The sequence below is a fragment of the Camellia sinensis genome, chromosome 9 (assembly GCF_055761805.1).
Source record: "Camellia sinensis isolate YWXY chromosome 9, ASM5576180v1, whole genome shotgun sequence".
NCBI classification, from domain to species: Eukaryota; Viridiplantae; Streptophyta; class Magnoliopsida; order Ericales; family Theaceae; genus Camellia; species Camellia sinensis.
This window is the reverse complement of record NC_138969.1, coordinates 124,647,730-124,667,623: the sequence shown is the minus strand read 5'-3', so window position 1 is coordinate 124,667,623 and position 19,894 is coordinate 124,647,730. Positions and strand designations below refer to the sequence as shown.

Here is a 19,894-nt window from a genome sequence, read left to right as displayed (position 1 = left end):
CAGACTTGAGTTTTTTGCTAGAGAAATCGAAGATAACAAATTTTATCATCAGGTGCTTAGAAAATGACGCTCAAATCTTAAAACCGGTCAAAATGACGAGTCTGTAGTACGAGATTGGGCTTATGGACATTTCAAGTTGGTGAAAAATAGTATTTTCATATAAATTCATCTCAAATTGGATTTCATCGTTAATAAAATATTTTGGAGTTGTTTAACTCTTAAATGCCACATTAATCTTCTAAAACTAAACTTTGTTAGGTTCAATCACCCTAATTATAATAAATTAGTAATAACCCACCAACTGATAAATTGGGACGTGACAGAACCTGAGTATAACTGTGTTGAAGAACTGAAAATGTCCATAAATTGGGGCATGACAGAACTTAAAGTGTTTTGAAGAACTGACAGAACCTGAGTATAAGTGTTTTGAAGAACTGAAAATGTCTAGCCTTTGACAAACATGATAATATTTATGGCAATAATATATGGAGCAGTTTTCGAACCATTAACTTGAAAAATATGATAATATTCAATTAATACTATTTGAACTATCCTCCAAACTTTAAAATGGTTGACATGATAATATTCATACAAATAATATTTGGACTTTAAAAGGGGAAAGCATGATGATATTCATACCAATATTTTTTGACAAGTTCCCAAACTTTAAAACTAGAAAACAGCATAATATTTATATTAATAACATTTGGACTAATTCCTGGACATTTAAACTAGAATACACGATAATATTCATAATGATATATTTTGGACCAGTTCTCAGACTTTTAAAACTAGGTAACATGATAATATTCAGATCAACATTATTTGGACTAATTTTCAGACTTAAAATTCGGTTAAACATGATATATTCATATCAATTGTATTTGGATCAGTTCACATAATCATTTAACCAGTAAAGATAATAATATTCAGACCAACAATATTTAGATCGACTTTCAAACCCTTCATTGGTGAACTAGATTGTAATCACATCCAATAGTTTTTAAACAGACACCCATATGCTCAAATTGAAAAACATGATAACATTTTGGCAATAGTATTTGACAAACCATTTGCAATGTGAATTGAGTTATTTTAGCACTGTAATATTCATAATATTCCAATAGTATTATTTTTTCTAAAAATTGAGCCCAATATTGCAAAGTCAACTTGAGAGATTAGGGCACCAAAAAGGTGTGGTAAGTGAATAAAACATTTTCTACTCCTAACAATCAATTCCCAATCCCAACTACTATTTCCTAATCAAAAATTTTGTCATACATTTTGAGTTACCAAACCCATAGAGGGATGTATAAATCTCAAAATTTGAAACGAGGTTTGGATTAATTCCAAGCGAATTTGGTCGTCGGTAACGCCTGATTGACTCCACATATTTTCAAATAATATTTTGCGACCAGCTAGTCTAGTCCCAACTTGAAATTAGGTGATAGTAATTACCCAGTCACACGAAGTGAAGGATTCTTATCCATAGCCTACATCCCAACATCTAGGTGGTGCAAAGGAATAAAATCCATGGCGAAAATTAAATGGTGCAGGTTGAGTGACACATGGATTCGTTGTTCATAAGACGCATGTTTACTAATTAGAAATTTGAACGTGACTAAATACCACATCTATGCCAGCTAACACCACTTTGTGTCCATTGTTGACCTGATCTTGTTCTCTTTTCCCTATTTTTTTGGTTTTTTGGTTTTTTTTCCTCAAGCCAAGAAGCATTCTAGATAGAGAGAAGGAGACAAAAAAAGAAAGGCATATACACACAGATTTTTGGGAGAGAGGGAGAGAGAGAAAGAGAAAGAGTTGCAGGTGAGTTTCAGAGAGAGGGAGAGAGAACATGACATTCTTTATTTCTTAGATTTGACTTTCAGATCCTAAATATGCTCAATATATGAATCATTAGACAAAGAGATCAGTTTCAAGTTTCTCTCACTTTTCTCTTTGTATGGCATAATAAATAGACATATATAGTTACATATTGATCGTAACTTCAAAAATTTTTTTATGTAACATGTTATATCAAAATTACATATATGTAGTTTCATTGTGTATAGGTTGTGCTAATGAGTCTTATGATGAAAAAATTGATCTTCATTTAACTACATTTGACATATCACATTTGGGTTTCTGTTTGATTACATGGATCTACCTATTTATGTGATTTTAAACTTTTAATCAATTTTTTTTTTTTTTAATCAATTTGGAATCCAGATTACAAACTTTTAATCAATTTAGTGATCTGATATATTTGACATATGCATTACAGATTGTGGACAATTATACTTGTTTAACTAAACAAGGCAATCTTGGTTTGATTTGTATTTGAAGATATTTGTGCAAGATTTTGTGTGTAAAAATTGGTAAAAATGATGTCTAGATCATATACCAATCTATTAGATCTAGCATCGGGGAATATCCCGGTGATGGGGCATGAAAGAAAGTCTCTTCTCCAGGCAACGACCGTTGCAGGGGTTATATCAAAGCATGATGATGATCAAGCCAATAATGTGGCATTTGATGTGCCATCATCAGTTATTGTAGATCGAGTAATTATTGTGGCTAATCAGCTTCCGGTGAAAGCTAAGCGTAGACCAGACAATAAAGGATGGGTATTTATTTGGGATGAGGATTCTTTGTTACTACATATTAAGGATGGTTTGCCAGATGATATGGAGGTTATTTATGTTGGGTCTTTGAGAGTTGAGGTAGATTCGTCGGAACAAGACCATGTGTCACAGCTATTGTTAGAGAGATTCAAGTGTGTCCCAGCATTTTTGCCTCAAGACATTTTGGCAAAATTTTATCATGGCTTTTGCAAGCAACATTTATGGCCCCTTTTCCATTACATGCTTCCACTTTCTGGAAGTTATGCAGGTCAATTTGATCGGTCCTTGTGGGAGGCATATGTGGCGGCAAATAAGATTTTCTCACAAAAGGTGATTGAGGTGATAAACCCCGAAGACGACTATGTCTGGATTCATGATTATCATTTAATGGTTCTACCTACTTTTTTGAGGAGGCGTTTCAATCGATTGCGAATGGGTTTCTTTCTCCACAGTCCATTTCCTTCATCAGAAATGTATAGGACTCTGCCTGTGAGAGAGGAAATTCTCAAGGCACTACTAAATTCAGATCTTATAGGTTTTCACACCTTTGATTATGCTCGTCATTTCCTTTCTTGTTGTAGTCGAATGCTGGGCTTGGAGTATTTGTCGAAAAGAGGTTATATTGGGTTGGAATACTATGGAAGAACTATCGGTATAAAGATCATGCCGGTTGGGATTCACATGGGGCAAATGGAGTCCGTGTTAAGACTTGCAGATGAGGACATGAGGGTTCAAGAACTCAAGCAACAATTTGAAGGAAAAACCATATTGCTTGGGGTCGATGACATGGACATCTTTAAAGGTGTCAATCTAAAACTTTTGGCAATGGAACAGATGTTCAAGCAACACCCAAATTGGCAAGGAAAGGCAATATTAGTGCAGATTGCAAATCCTGCTCGTGGAAGGGGGAAAGATCTTGAGGAAATACAGGCTGAAATACAAGCAAGTTGCAAGAGAATCAATCAAAATATTGGGCAACCTGGTTATGAACCAATTGTCTTCATTGATAGACCAATTTCTCTTAGTGAACGAGCTGCATATTATACCATTGCCGAGTGTGTTGTTGTCACAGCTTTAAGGGATGGTATGAACCTTACCCCTTATGAGTACATTGTGTGCAGGCAAGGAATTTCTAGTTCTAATTCTAGTTTAGAATCAAATGGGCCAAAGAAGAGCATGATAGTATTATCAGAGTTCATGGGATGTTCTCCTTCACTGAGTGGTGCTATACGAGTTAACCCATGGAATGTGAAAGCAACTGCTGAAGCATTGAATGAGGCAATTTCAATGGCCGATGCTGAAAAACAGTTGCGTCATGAGAAGCATTATAGGTATGTTAGCACACATGATGTAGCATACTGGTCAAGAAGCTTCTTCCAAGATTTGGAAAGAACTTGCAAAGACCATTTTAGGCGACGGTGTTGGGCTATTGGTTTGAGCTTTGGTTTTAGAGTCGTAGCACTCGATCCTAATTTTAGAAAATTGACCATCAACACGATTGTATCTACTTATTCAAAAGCCAAAAGTAGGGCCATATTGTTTGATTATGATGGCACCGTGATGCCTGAAACATCCATCAACAAATCCCCCAATCAGGAGGTTATATCAATTATAAATACACTATGTGATGATGTTAAAAATACAACTTTTCTTGTCAGTGGACGCGGAAAGGATAGTTTAGGGAAATGGTTTTCTTCATGCAAGAAACTTGGAATTGCAGCTGAACACGGGTACTTCATCAGGTATACTATGTGTTTGCATGCTTGTCTTTTTTGCTATTTCAGTGGTCTATATTCCTAAATTACATTGTATTTCAGGTGGTTTGCAGATAAGAAATGGGAAATTTGCGGACAAGGCAGTCATTTTGGGTGGGTACAGATGGCTAAGCCTATAATGGAATTATATACAGAAGCCACTGATGGTTCTTATATTGAAACAAAGGAGAGTGCATTGGTTTGGCACCATCGGGACGCAGATCCAAGTTTTGGATCCAGTCAAGCTAAGGAGATGTTGGACCATCTTGAAAGCGTGTTGGCAAATGAACCTGTTACAGTGAAAAGTGGTCAGTTCATTGTTGAAGTGAAACCTCAGGTATGTCATATCTAATATTCACATTTCATTCCCAAATTTTCTAAATGAACTTGACATGATCGTCTCTTTCTATATTCAAAATTAGAAGGAAAAAAAATCACAAAACACAACTAGGTTCCATAAACATGGTTACATATATACACAACTTGCTTTGTTTGACCATAACATGGATTTGGCACCATACCTTAACCTCGTCTATCTTGATTGTTGTGGGTCTTAAGAAGTATTGGTCTATTTGAAAACCTGCAACAACTTACTCCACAATCTATATATCACATAATCCACATAAATATGCACTGGTGGATACCGTGTGATTAATATATGCCAAGTGAAAACTTCATGAAAATTCTAGAATAATAATGGAATAATCAATTGGAATTTAAATAAGGACTAATCAAAGGAATACTCTTAAAAGAAACTAGTTTCATGTGAGATGTACAAATAAGATTACATGTACTTTATGTTGGGATAATTTATTACTTCCGCACATTAAATACTATTGATAAATGGAAATAAATAGGGACTATGAATCATAATTGATATTTCGAATTTTATGAAATTGAGGGCGTTACATTACTCAACTCAATCTAACAAGTACAGGGCCCAAAGCACAAATCCAACAACAATAGGTAGGGAAATTCAATACTTTTAATTTTCAACACTATGCTACATTTCATAACTTCCCGTACAACCAATTTCAACAAATTCTACTCTTGACATTACTAAAATGCCCTTAATGCTACTTTAACAAGATGCTCTTTATTAGAAAAATTACCATTTACTCTTAAGGACTAAAACGATAATTTTACCTTTCAAATTTAAATTTACCATTTTAACCCTAGTTGGTAAAATTATAATTTTATCATTTTCTTAGAAATTACCCTTTGAGTTTCAAGTAACTAAAAAAACATATTTTATACCATCAATATATGATTAATCACACAAAGCATATAATAGGATTAGAAGACATAAAACTAATAAAACTAGTAAGCAAAAATAACTTAAAAAATCCTTAAAAATAGCAAATCAAATCCAAATCATGTCATCTTTTAAGTCTATATATAATTAATCCCAAACTTTCCAGAAATCATATTTTCCCATGTAAACAACAGTTTATTATTTTTACATTTTAACAAAGTGAGCTCAAACATGCCAATATGCATATAAAAACTCATCAAATACATCTCCAAGCACATTTTTTAGGGTTTCAAAATCAAATAGCCATTTTCAATATAGTATGTGATTTTAAGCCATAAACCATAATACATACATTTCTACCATTTTCATTCCATAAGAACACAATAAAGTATCGAAAAAGTGAGAATAGAGCAAAAAAAGCATAAAATATCCATAGATCAATCAATACTGCAAAAAATTAGGGGAGAACATGGAAAGAGAAATCCTAGCATGTTAGTATATAAATAAGAATGGAGAAACCCCTACCTTTTTTTTTTTGAACGGCAAGAAAATCTTTATTGATGAAGCATACAAAGTATGAAAAGAAACATCAATAAAGAGGAGCTTGGAGGTAACACAAAGCTCCGAGCGCCTGTTGGTGAGGAACCAACAAAAAGGAAAACAAAAGGAACAGCCACAAAACAAACAGAGAAAAGAAGAACATAAAAGGACCAAAAAAAAACCAGGTAGAAGCAATAGAGGCAACTTCAACAGCATAATAGCATACAAATCAGCATACAGTCCAATTAGCCCAATGAACTCCTAACATATCAGCAACCAGACCATCACGCAGCAGACCACCAGCACACTAGAACAGTTGCATTCCACAAAAAAAAACCCCATCAGTTGCATTCCACCAAGCACACTCCATAGAAACCAGTGCAAATACACCAAATATTCAAACCAATAATCAATGCAAATGGATATCTGCAAACAGCATCACTACCAGCAGACCAAACAGAACAGCCAACCAACAATACAACAATACAACAACCTCAATGTATTACAGAATCAACTGAATCACAAACTGACCAAGAACGACCTAGCAGACAATACACCCAAATCCAATGTAGTAGACCATAGCAATTCACCTCCACATTTTGTGAACCTGAAGCATAACAAGTCTGTATTGCCTTCAAAGGTTGTTAACAAATGCATTACAGCCTCCCACCCAAGCATACTCTAATTTGCACCAAATTATACATAAAATCAGTGATGGGAAAGTGGAAATCCCTTGAATTAGATTTCAGCCAAATTGCAGTCCTAATAGCGATAGTTTCATGCAGCTCTTCTAGGTTAGGTTAGACATCTTGAAAAAGGCATTCATTCATGTGCTTCCAAATGGACCATAGAGCCACCAGAGGGATTGCATTCCAAATTCTCCTTTCAGCTTTGGTGAAGTTATTTCCTGCCCACCACTGCAATAGTCCTTCAACAGATCTAGGTGTCACCCACTGAGCTCCTCACCACTGCAGCAGACCTGCCCAAACTCTTCATACCTTAGGACACACGATAAGTAGATGTTCTATTGTTTCCTGTGCTTGTTTGCAGAAAAAGCATATAGTTCCAGCACTAGCATTCAGCACACCTATTCTGTGTAGAAAAACAGAAGTTCTAACCTTATGCTTGCAAGCAAGCCAACCGAAAAATTGGACTTTAGGGGGGAGGTATTTAACCCACACCAAACTGCAAGAACTCTTAACTTCTCTATGTTGTAAATCAGTGTATTGATACAGGGTTGAGACAAAGGATTGCCCTGGTTTAGCTGCTAACCAAACTGCCATATTCGGAGTATGGAGGTTCAAATTCAACATGGGGCCTGCTGTGATAGATTGAATAAGTTTATTAAGCTCCTCTTGTTCCCATTGAAATAAAGCCCTCCTAAAGCTAAACACCCAGTTGACAGAGTTGTCTCTTCTAACCACATAGGCCCTTAGAGACTCATCCTTATCATTAGACAATCTGAATGGTCTAGGGAATAAGTCTTTAAGGCTGACTATTCCATTCCAGCTGTAAGAATAATTGATAAAGAGAGAAATTGATAGTATTATGATTGATGTATTGATTGATATGTATTGATGTGTATATACAAGATTGTTGTATTGATTCCTTATATAGATGTAGGTGTATGGAGTAGGTGGTGGTAGGTGAGTGTAGTAGGTGAGTGTGTGGTAGGTGATGGTAAGTGTGTGGTAGGTGATGGTAAATTTACATTTACATTAACAGCCCCCCTCAAACTCAAGGAGGATAGGTACTAGCCAACTTGAGTTTGGAGAGAGTAACAAAACAGAAAAAATAAACTGATAAAAATAAAACAGGATATGAGACACGGTATGGTCGTGTCAAACCGTTGGTGAAGATACTGTATGGTCGTGTCGGACCGATGTAGCAGGACAGTTTACGGGGTCATGCCGGACCGATGTAGAAGACAGTTTACGGGGTCATGTCGGACCGATGTAGCAAGACAGTTTACGGGGTCATGTCGGACCGTTGTAGCAGACACTGTGTGGTCGTGTCAGACCGATGTAGCAGACAGTTTATGGGGTCATGTCGGACCGATGTAGCAGGACAGTTTACGGGGTCATGTCGGACCGTTGTAGAAGACAGTTTACGGGGTCATGTCGGACCGATGTAGCAGCTGACCGGAATCAATGTCGGGACAGTTTATGGGGTCATGTCGGACCGTTGTAGAAGCTTGTGATGGTGCACCAAGGAGGCGACTTAGGGAGTGCGCCATGAGCGACTTATACATGATACTGTGTATAACCCCCCCTCAAACTCAAATAGGTGTGAAGAGAGAAACCTATTTGAGGTTGAAACAAAGGGATTGAGAAAGCTGACCGGTGTAGAAGACACTGGATGAGTGTGTAGATAGGCTGCCCAAAAAATATACATGTAGATATATATCGAGCCCTCAAAAGGCGTGCCCTCAAAAGGCGTGCCCACTTTATCAAAAGATGTGCCATGAAAAGGCGTGCCAGGTTGTCGGGCGTCAAGAGGCGCGCGATGCGCGTGGCTGCCTCGGCTATTTAACCACGACGGAGCTTGAGGCCGAGGCAGAGGCAAAAAACCTGCGAAATCCGCTGAAAAACTCTTCGTTGTGCTGAGAGAGAGAGAGTTTGTAACACTCTGTTGCGAGAGATATTCTGTAGCACTCTGTTGCCCAGAAAATGGCCTCTTCGTCCCGCCCTCTGCTTACTCTCTTTCCCGACCTCAACGAGTCCACAAGAGAGATAACTGGTGCGGTGTCTCGTGAACCTCAACCAAACACCACTGGGTTTGCTCCGTTGAACTTTCCGATGCAGTCGGTGGAGCAAAAAATGGCAGTGCAAACAGATGTGGAGGCGAATCAGTATACGTTGAAGACATGTGTGGAGTCCATGACGGCGGTCACAAACTTGTCGCACCGGCTGCAGAGTAGGACAAATGAGGTGCAGCAATTAAACGCCCAACTGGCTCTGCTCCAACGCATGTATAAGGATGCGCGAGCAGAGATAAGCGTGCTAAGGGCAGAAAACAAGGAGCTGAAGCGGAAGGCCACCGTGATGTTCCGATTTGGAGGTCTGCCATATGCTGCAGTGGAGGAGCAGGGAGTAGTGATCGTGCCCAGTGGAGTGGGAAACACGGAGGCAACACCGGCAAGGACCGCTCAGGACGGAGGCAAGAAGAAAAGACCGGCGGCAGAGTAGAGAAAAATCCCGCCTGTGGATGTGGTTGTTTGGTTTGTTGGTTTTTTTTTGTTTTTGTTTTTGTTTTTTTTTTTTTTTGTTTTTGTTTTTTTTTTTTGTGTAAAAGTGTGAGCGGGGTGAATCCCTGATATGAATAAAAAAAGTGTGTTTGGCAAACTCGAATGGTAGGTGTGGTAATGCAGAAAAATCAACTGAAATTTTTATTTTATTTTATTTTATTTTTTTTGAAACTGGAAAATGGAGTGATGCCGGTACGTGATTATGGAAAGCGAATGTGCTGGTGCAGTTGTGTAATGCTCAAAAAGAAGAGATAAAAATAAATAAAATAAGCACCCCTAAGAGACACGCCTAGGTGGGTGATGAATAAAAAAAAAACATAAAAATAAATAAAAATAAAAACAAGAGGAAAAGGTGGAAATATTAAAAAAGTGTGTTGGGATGTGGGTAGTGGAAACATGGGTGTGAAAGGGGTCACCAACTGAGCTTTATAATCATGAAATTGGATACCTTTCTGTGTGCGTGGGGTAGTAGCAAATTGAATCAGATGAGAGATCTGAAAAGCAAGTAAGTGGACATGGTTGGAGAATTCGAACCCAGACTCAAGCGGGTCAGATACCGGCGATGTTGCCGGCGAGCACCCCCATGTAGGTCGTCAATGGGATTCGCGTCGAGCAAGGCCTAGACAGGCCTGGAAGTGAGGCTACAAGACAGGTCGTCCTTGGAGTTGAATCGGCTGTGAAGCAAGTGAGTGAAGGGGAAGGGAGAGGATCGGGTGCGGAGGAATGGACCGGCGGTCAGGTGGAGGACTTGATGGAGGGAGATGAGAGAGTTGAGTCCGGTGATCATGGAGTCGATCTTTGATGGGTCAGTGTCGGGTTTGACCTTGAATAGGACGATGTGTTCGATGATTTGCGTTGACATTTTGATGGGAGAGATGGGCGCTGGTGATGAAGAAGAGTGTAGTTGTTTGAAGCGGCGTTGAACGAGCAGATGTCTGTTACCACCGAGAGTGAGAGGAGAGCGAGAGAGCCGAGGAAGAGATAAGAAGTGGGTGAATTGTAGCCCCCCAAGTCTCCTGTTGCCGCGATCGAAGAAGACCTCACTACCTCCACCGTCGAAGCTCTCTGCCAGTCCACCACCTTCCTCTCTCCACCTCTGTCACCATTACTGTAGTCTGCATCAGAGGCAGTCCAACTCTATACGCCGTTGCAGATTGGCTCGAGTTGACTAGGTGCATGGGACGCGTTCTGGGTGTCGAGCCGGAGTTGATGACCGGTTTCCATGGTGGTCTTGAGGTTTGGGTCACATGGCAGACCGAAGATGACAGTGTGCTAATAGCCACCTGTTGAAGCTGATCAAGTGTAGTGTGATGGAAACGCGGGTCTGACCCACGGAATATGGGTAAAGAGTGCTTGTGTGTTGTGGGGTTGTTCTCCCTCCCCTGCACACCGAGAGAAAAAGAGAGAGGAGGAGTTGTATTAGTTGGAAGATGAGAGGGCCGGCGGGCGGCCAAGGCGAGGCTGCTGCCCGCCGGGGAAGCGAAAACTACGAGGTTCTTAACAAGGCTCTGATACCATGTAAGAATAATTGATAAAGAGAGAAATTGATAGTATTATGATTGATGTATTGATTGATATGTATTGATGTGTATATACAAGATTGTTGTATTGATTCCTTATATAGATGTAGGTGTAGGGAGTAGGTGGTGGTAGGTGAGTGTAGTAGGTGAGTGTGTGGTAGGTGATGGTAAGTGTGTGGTAGGTGATGGTAAATTTACATTTACATTAACACCAGCGGTCATGCCAGAAACATACTCTACACCCATCTCCCACTTTAATCTACAGATTATTGACATAAAATTGTAGGAGGCTGGCCCTTTGAGTTGCTGCTGTCAAAATATCTCCCCAAATTTTGGAACATCTACTGGCTGCTATAGGCTCTGGGAGCCATTTCCCACCTTCAACTTTGTATTTGCTACAAATCACCTTCTTCCACAAGGTTGTTTCTTCATTGGCAAACCTCCACCACCACTTGAGAAACCCCTACCTTAATGAAGCTTTAATAAGGAAACAAACAAAGGAAATGGAGAAAAAAGCCGAGCCACCAAGCCTTCAAACATGTCTTTAGGAACACAAGAAACAACACTTAAATCTCACTATCTAATCTCACTACTCAACTCCCTAGTGCACCTTAAGTAACAACCAAACCCTAGAGATCATATAGTGGAAGATCAATACAAAGTCTAAAGTGCTCAACAATCGAGGAGGAAGAATAAAACTCAAGAGATGCAGAGGAGAAAGCGATCCACAGGTTAGGTGGTTTTGGGAGGAAGAAAAGCCTTGTTTCTCTCTCTGAAGTGCTGACCAAGATTATATAAATATCATGCTTAATTAAGATCTCCATTGTCCATTGTCCTAATCTTTTTTTCCCAACTAGAATATGCATATGTAATCCTACTTTCTAAAAAGATTAGTGTAGAATTTACTATATTTGTGTAAGCCCAACAGATTAGGACTTTGTCGAATAGTTGGGTAGAGAAAAAGGCCACAAAAATGAAAAGTGACTTGGGGGAGAGAGTGTGAGAATGTGGCTGAATTTTTGGTTAGCGGTAGTAGTTGAGAAGCTTGAAAAAGCCCTCCATGTCCCCAATTCAAGTTTTCCCAAAATATCTCAAGCCTTTTTGTATAATTTTACAATTTTAAGGATCAAAATGCACAATTAATTATTCTGTTCTAAAAGCAATAATTAAATAATACTAACATAGAAAAGTTTCCTACCAGGCTCAGAGAGTTCATTATCTCTAAAATCTCAAATCAGAGCTGAAAGTTGTTCAACCAAATCGAAGTCATAACTTGTGAAAAAAAAAATAAAAATGAGAAAGTAACTTAATTATAAATAATTAAACAAGCTTGGGCCTCAAATATAATAATTTAAAGTTTAAATTGGCTTGATCCTTACATGTCGTGTCATGTATTTTTCAAAAGTTTATGTATACGTGTCAGTGTCGTTCATATGTACATGTCCATGCTTCATAGATGATAGAAATCAAAGAGAATAAATGAGAATTTCATTACCATGAATGCATGTACTAGTAATAAAATTGTTGTGTCCGTGTAATTCAAAAGTTTGGTTTCATTAGGAATTCTCAATGTGAAAATGATAAAATTTTAAATATTGGGTGCCCCTGTATACGTTTTTTTACTCTTAAAATGTTCACATTTCTCTAGGAATGTGAGATTACCATGACAAGTGTGATAATTGGGTTCTTGCATAGTTGGAAAGAGTGATTCCAACTTAAGTAGGTAATTAAGAATTACTTTTCCATTAAAACCCAATCCAAAAAGTAGAAGCATGAAAACTAGGAATCACAGTCCCAGTCCTCCCAAGTTTCTCAACATTCAAACTAAGCCTTAGTGTAATAGCCTGACTACTATTCCAATAGATAACCACAATTTGATAAATGCAAATTTTTCTATAGAATTGTTACCGTAGTCTGTTTGTCATTGTATTGGCTGTTCATGTATTGTGCTTGGTTGTTATCATAGTATTGTCAATTTGATGTTGAATCTGTTATTGTTTTAGGGAGTGAGTAAAGGCTTAGTAGCAGAGAAGATCTTTGCATCAATGGCTAAGAGTGGAAGGCAGGCTGATTTTGTTCTATGTATTGGTGATGATAGATCTGATGAGGACATGTTTGAGATCATTGGCAATGCAATGAACAATGGTGTTCTCTCCTGCAATACATCAGTGTTTGCTTGCACTGTTGGACAAAAACCAAGTAAAGCCAAGTACTATTTGGATGATACATCTGAGGTCATAATCATGCTCGAAGCTCTAGCTGAAGTGTCAAGTCCTCCACTATCAACAAAAGTTGAGAGTGGAAGCACCTCTTGAAGGTTAACAAGTATGGATTTATGATAATGAAATCTTCAATTCTCCATAAATTCAATTTGGACATAATACTCCAAAAGCCTTTAGTGAGGGTAGTGATAAGCTTTTGATATGTTTAGAAATAAAATAATGGAAGAAAATTTTGTAGCCTTATCATGGTCGGTTTACAAGATCAGCTAACTGGATTTCCCATTACTAATAGGTGGAGGCTTACAAAGTTGAGAGCTTTTACTTGTAGCAAACATCGACTTATCTGCTCAGATATTTAAAAGGTTAGTGGAGTCGTTAGAGTCATTCACAAAGGACTAACTTGGGAAGAAAGTAATGTCAAGAAATTTGATTTGTTCATCGCTTTTTGTGGTGTATTATTGTCAATGCCACACTTGCTGATATCCATCTTTCAAGAAGTGGCCATCATTTATTTTTACTTTTCTATCATTTATTTTTACTTTTCTATCAGAGTTCTCGTAGTGACATAAGCAGACATTAGTTGGTTGTTGAATTGACTATACACACATGCCTTATTTTAACTTTTTTTCCTTTTTGAGTAAAATTTCTATTCAACTTTGTTACTCAACCTCATCCATTGCATTATGTTAAAGATGTAAATTTTACAAAAATCTTTCTTCAATTCTTTTATTTTCTAATCCAATTCATTGCTTGAATGACACATATGAAGTGGTGTGATGTCCCTGGTCTTTTAAAACCTAATTTAGTAATGTTAACTAATATTTAATAATTCTATCTTAGAACTTTTATTGCTGTTGGAATCTCCTTAGTAGTGCATTGTCACCCACTCTTTGTTTTCTAGACTTGTTCATATTCTAAATTGTGTTGCCAAGATGAAATTTGAGATCTTTGGGTGTGAAATTGGACTGGGGAAGGATGGGAATACCTAGAATGGTGTGCAGCCTTAGTTAAAACCAAAGTCCGCTCAAGCATAGATTTAGTCGCTTGAGCGGTCATTGTGTTCGCCCAATTCTATGTTCTGAAGTTTGAGATACTTGGAGTTTGCAAGTTCCACTGCTCGGGCGGTTTGTTCTGCAGAGGAGAGAGATATTGGGAGTTTGAATTCATCGCTCAAGTGCAAGATAAACAGCTCGAGTAGTCTGTTCGAATTTAGATTTGGGAATCGCGTCCAATCACTTAAAAATCTGAGCGGATACTCATTTCTTAGTCACTTTTTCATTTCTCCGTCTTGCGCTCTACACTCCACTTTTCTATTTTCTCTCATCTCTCTCTTGAGAAACCTTTACCAACCCTCATAAATTTCTCCATCCACCAAGACCTATTGATTTTTTGACCATAGTTCTTCAAGCCTTTTTAGAGAGCATCTCGAAAGGAGCGTTTTGTGTGATGGAGATCAGATTTCAACTATAGGGAAATTTGGGATTTTTTTTCTTCCTCCTCTTCTAAACTTGAGGTAGGGATTTTCTAACCTTAGTACATGTGTTTTAACTTTATTATATGCTATCATGATAGTATAATGCTTGCGAGAGTTAGAGTTTTATTTCTATCTACATTTAGGAACAAAAAGGGGAGGTTCTCAAGGTTTTCTTGAACGCACTTGTCATTGAGCATGGTTTTGTGTAAAAATGTGGGTTTCAATGAAAAATCTTTTTTAAAAAAATAAGAAGTTCCCAATTTTCGGTAAAATCATAGGATTTGGAAATGTTGCAATAGAGGTTGATTAAGTTTTGAGAAACGTGTGATTGTGAAGGGAAAAAAATATATGCTTATTGAATAAATGAAATTTCGAAAGTTGTATTCAAAGGAGGTGAGTTGGGGAGACTTGAAATCCCCTCTCTCTTTTTTCTTTTTTTTCTTTTTTTTTGGAAATCGTTTATAATTGAAAATGTTCTTGAGAAGGGTTGAGAAATGATTTTTGCGTTAATGTCATTGATTAAGCTCTCATTACATATTTTCCATGTTGGAATATATTGAATAGAGTTAACCATTTTGGCTACCAGTGGAGGGTTTGTGTTGATTGTTGTGGAAATGACATGTGGATTAGCTAAATTGTTATATTTACAAATTCTTGCACCACGTGGATCATCGCATCTTCTCATGTTTGAAATGGAGAAATTGATATTTTAATCGGTTCTTGGAACTTTGAAAGTGTTGTGTAATGGGGTAAATATCTTGATAAGTCCGGTTACGTAGTATGGATTGTGATTTAAGTTAGGTTGAGGTCATGGTAAAAGTCCAAAATTACGCGCGGAGTAGGTATCAAGTTCCTTCCGATTAAGAGCTGACAAAGTGGTGATTGGTAATGCTTTGAGAGCCTACTTGTAAACACTGGCCTAGGGATACCATATGTCATATTTACTCCCCTTGTTTATCAAATGAATAATTGAATTGATATTGTTTTTGGAGTAAGTGCGTGGCATATTGATTTCAAAATGAGAAAAATGTTTGTTTTGGGCATTGGCATAACATTTGCATCGCACCTCATGATATTGTTAAATTGTATGTACTTTGTTTCGATTATCTCTTCTGGGCTATAAACTTATCCCTTTTTGGAAACTATTTTCAAGTAAAGAAGTTGTGCCTCAACTGAAGTGATGGCTTGGAGGATCTTATGGAGCATGAGGCTCTAAATTTTTGTTGTTTCGCTATTTTTGCAAGCTAGGGGCTATTTCTGTATGGGTTTGAGAACGATGTTGTCTAACCAAGCGAAGCCTTTGAACTTGTAGTCGTTAAGGCATAATTTGTACTTAACTTGTTTTAATTTCACCTATCACATGCTATAGATTCATATTCTAGGGATTTTGAATATATGAATGCATGTGACATATTTTGTAAACCTCTTGGAAATGTCTTGAATAGAAAAAGAAGATTTGGTAGGTATATTGACAAATGGATTATCTATTGTTCTCCTAGTTAATGATGGGATTAAAGGACTATAGAACACATTTGTAGGTTAAACTTGGGTTTTTAGATGTCTATGCTTTTGGGGCATTATAACCTGGTATCAAAGCTACTAGGTGAAAATACTTGGGGCTCGTGGGAAGTGATTTTTGCACAATGGGTTTATTTCGCTAGTTAGAAATGCTGCATGTCTTGTATGTTAGGTGATAACATGTTTGTGTGACTAAGTGGGAAAGGGATTAAACTTTTAAGATGTTGTCCGTATCTATTAAATCTCTTGAGGTCTAATAGAAGGGCATTTGATCAATACTCATTCTACTAGGAATTCTTGAAATTTTGTGGAATGAATATTTCTCTTAAGGGTGTAATCCATATGTGTTTATGTGGCTAAATGCTTATATGGGGTGTACTTCCTTGTTAATTATTGTAATAGGACATGTGACACTTGGTTGCGAGCACATATATTTGTGTGATAAAATTTGTTCGCATTTGGATTCAATTAGGATGTCAGGACGAAGGCAGGGACACGGTTGTAGAGGTGGGAGGTGTGGTAGGGCTTGCTGAAGTGTACATGAAGTACTAGTTGAAAAGGATGTTCCAGGGCACATATATTTGTGTGATAAAATTTGTTCGCATTTGGCTTCAATTAGGATGTCAGGACAAAGGCAAGGACACAGTCGTAGAGGTGGAAGTTATGGTAGGGCTCGCCGAAGTGTACATGAAGTACTAGTTGAAGAGGACATTCCTGGGCAAGAGGAGAGGTTTGGCCAAGCTAATGTGGTCGAGCAAATGGGACAAACAGAAGTGTCGGGGCAAGTAGGCCAAAGCGTTATGGGTGCTTTATCCCAGGAAATGATGGGCACTTTGAGACAATCTATGAACATTTTAATGGTGGAGAATCAAGCCTGAGAGAACCTATCTAAGTTGAGATTGTCTTTCTCAGTTGAGAATTCTTCCGATCGAACCCAAAGGATTTTTATGGCAAGTCCAATCCAATGAAAATGGATGAGTGGCTTATACAAACTGTGAAGACTTTCGAGAAGCTTCACATCAACGACGATGAGCTTTTGTTGAATCTAGGACCCTTTCAGCCCAAGGACAAGTGTTACCAACACTGGGGGTTTTAGAAGATACTCATTGATTGAGCCAATGGTATAACTATGCTAAAGGCAGGATCAGGGCAACTTGGGAAACATTTACTATCGCTTTCCAAGACAAGTACCTGCCTCCCACCATTAGGGAGAAACTGAGGCAAGAATTTGAGAAGCTCAATCAACTGAGCACATCTATGGCCGAGTTCGAGGCAGCCTTTAATAGTTTGTCCCGGTTTATATCGGAGTTGGTAATGACGGAGCAATGTTGTTGCGTAGAGTTTGAGAACTAAGATCATGTTCAGGGTTGTCGAGAACATGATCCGAGGCTACAACCACTTTGTTAAGGCAATGGCGCATGTTGAGATCACCATTCAAGAGGAGGAGGAGAGGCTTCGAGTTCAAGGTCAAAAGGGTAGAAGTCATAGAGGGACTCCAAAATTAGCAAGAGGCAGAAGGGTTCTACTACATTCTCACCTCAATTTTAGCAGACTAGGTCTACTTTCCCAGTGCCTAGCACTGGTACAAAAAAGAATACTCAAGGAGGGGTCACTTGTTTCATGTGTGGCTAGCTGAGCCACAATCCTTAGTATGTCCACAGAAGGGAGGAGGGTAGCAGATGTTACCACGACCACCACCTGCTCGTGCATAGAGTCAATCTTAGAGTATGGGACAGGGGCCTACATGCTTTCAGTGTAGGCATTCAAGGCATTTGAGGAGGACGTGCTTGCAATTGGGAGGCGCATCTGTTGTATTGGGTTTAAGGTAGACTCAGAGCCATTAGTCGGCTCATTCAATCCAGGCCTTTTGAGCTATCCAAGGATCAACATCGACTTAATCAGTGCAACAGTCCTTTGCTCCGAGAGGTGAGTAGGTTGACCAGAGACCACTAGCACGTGTGTATGTTGTTACCACGCAAGATCAATTACTAGGGCCCTCATTTGTAAGAGGTAATTTTATTGTGTTTAATTCATTAGATAGTGTGTTGACTAATATGGGTGCGTCACACTCCTTTATATCTTCTACTTTTGTATCTATTTTGGGTTTAGAGATTGATCAATGTCTTCGTTATAGGTTGAGTCACCAATTGAGAATAGAGTGCATTAGGTCGAATGTAATGCTCTTGCAAGATTGCGGTCGCGGATCCTTGACTCCCTTTTGACTTCATCATTCTAGACATGCATACGTTTCATGTTATTTTGGGTATGGATTGGTTGACTCACTTCCGAGACACGATAGATTGTCAACGTCATAAGGTGTCATTGTGTACACCAACCGAGGATTGCTTTTATTTCTTATGTGATCGGGGTGATAGATCAATTCCACCATTGTATGACCTTAAAGACCAGAGAGAGCTTAGTTTCCTACTTGCCATCACTTTAGCATATGAGGGTAGCAATTTGGGATAAAACCAAGACCAATCCATTGCATACGGTTCCATAAAAATTAGAACCAAACCAATCCATTTAAATCATGGAACCAATCTAAACGAAACCATTTAAACATAGTTTGGTTCGGTTTGGAACCACGGTTTCACATAATATGTTCACCAAAAAAAAAAATTAAATAAAAAATAAATAATCATATAACATTCACCAAACAAGCTAGTATTAAGCAAATATTGTTCAGTATTAATCTACCCATGATTTTTCGAAACATAAACATATTGTTCTACCATAACTTAAACAAACATAATATCTAGTAAATAAATATATTGTTCAACATGTAATAAGCATAAAACTCTCATTAAATAAACATTGTCATGGCAACAACAATTACAAAACTAAAATTATGCTAAATAATTTTAAAAAAAAAACAGTTATAGCGGCATTGAAAAGAGAAGAGAAAATTGAAACAATATGAATTTCGATTTGATTTTATATATAAGAGGTTAGAATTGTATACATCAAGGTGTATGGTACGTATATGGCTTAAGTTATATATGATCCGGTTTGGTTCTAATCCAAAACCGTGGACTTAAATTCAAAACTGATCCGCAGAGACCGATTCCCTAATTTTCCAAACCAAAATCGAACCACGAATTAGAAAAACGAAATCAAACCTATTGGACTGGACTAAATCAGTTTGGTTTGCGAATTTTTCAGATTCCTTGCTCAGCCCTAGCCGAGAGTAGTTTGCGAGTATCCAGACGTCTTTTTAGAAGACCTCATTGAGTTGCCATCGCACTGAGAGATTAAGTTCTCCATTGATTCAGTGCCTGGCATGACACCAGTTTCTATGGCACCATATAATTTTGCACCGGCCGAGTTACATGAATTGAAAATACAACTCCAAGAATTATTAGATAAGGGCTTCATTCACCTTAGTATGTCTCCTTAGGGAGCACCAAATCTCTTTGCAAAGAAGAAAGATGGATCATTGCAGTTGTGCATTGGTTATCGTAAATTAAATACTGTTAAGAACAAATACCCACTACCCAGGATAGATTATTTGTTTGATCAACTTAAAGGATCTCGTTGCTTTTCTTAAATTGATTTGAGGTCGGGATATCATCAATTGAGAGTGAAAGAGGGGAACATCCAAGAAACGACCTTTCGCACGGATTATGGCCACTATGAGTTCTTGGTTATGCCTTTTGGCTTGACCAACGCACTGGATTTTTTTATGGACTTGATGAATAGAATCTTTTGGAAGTTCTTAGACCGATTCATGGTCGTCT

The 19,894-nt window shown here is 38.0% G+C and overlaps 1 protein-coding gene across 1 annotated transcript; it reads left to right on the top strand.

Annotated features, from left to right (window-relative positions):
* Positions 1-1,723: 1,723 nt before the first annotated feature.
* On the top strand, positions 1,724-13,258 carry LOC114274120 (putative alpha,alpha-trehalose-phosphate synthase [UDP-forming] 7). The gene is made up of 3 exons (XM_028215987.2): positions 1,724-4,366; positions 4,442-4,715; positions 12,944-13,258. Exons 1-3 carry the CDS (start codon positions 2,385-2,387, stop codon positions 13,253-13,255), a joined length of 2,568 nt encoding a protein of 855 aa, XP_028071788.2. The 5' UTR covers positions 1,724-2,384; the 3' UTR covers positions 13,256-13,258.
* The last annotated feature ends 6,636 nt before the right edge of the window (positions 13,259-19,894 follow it).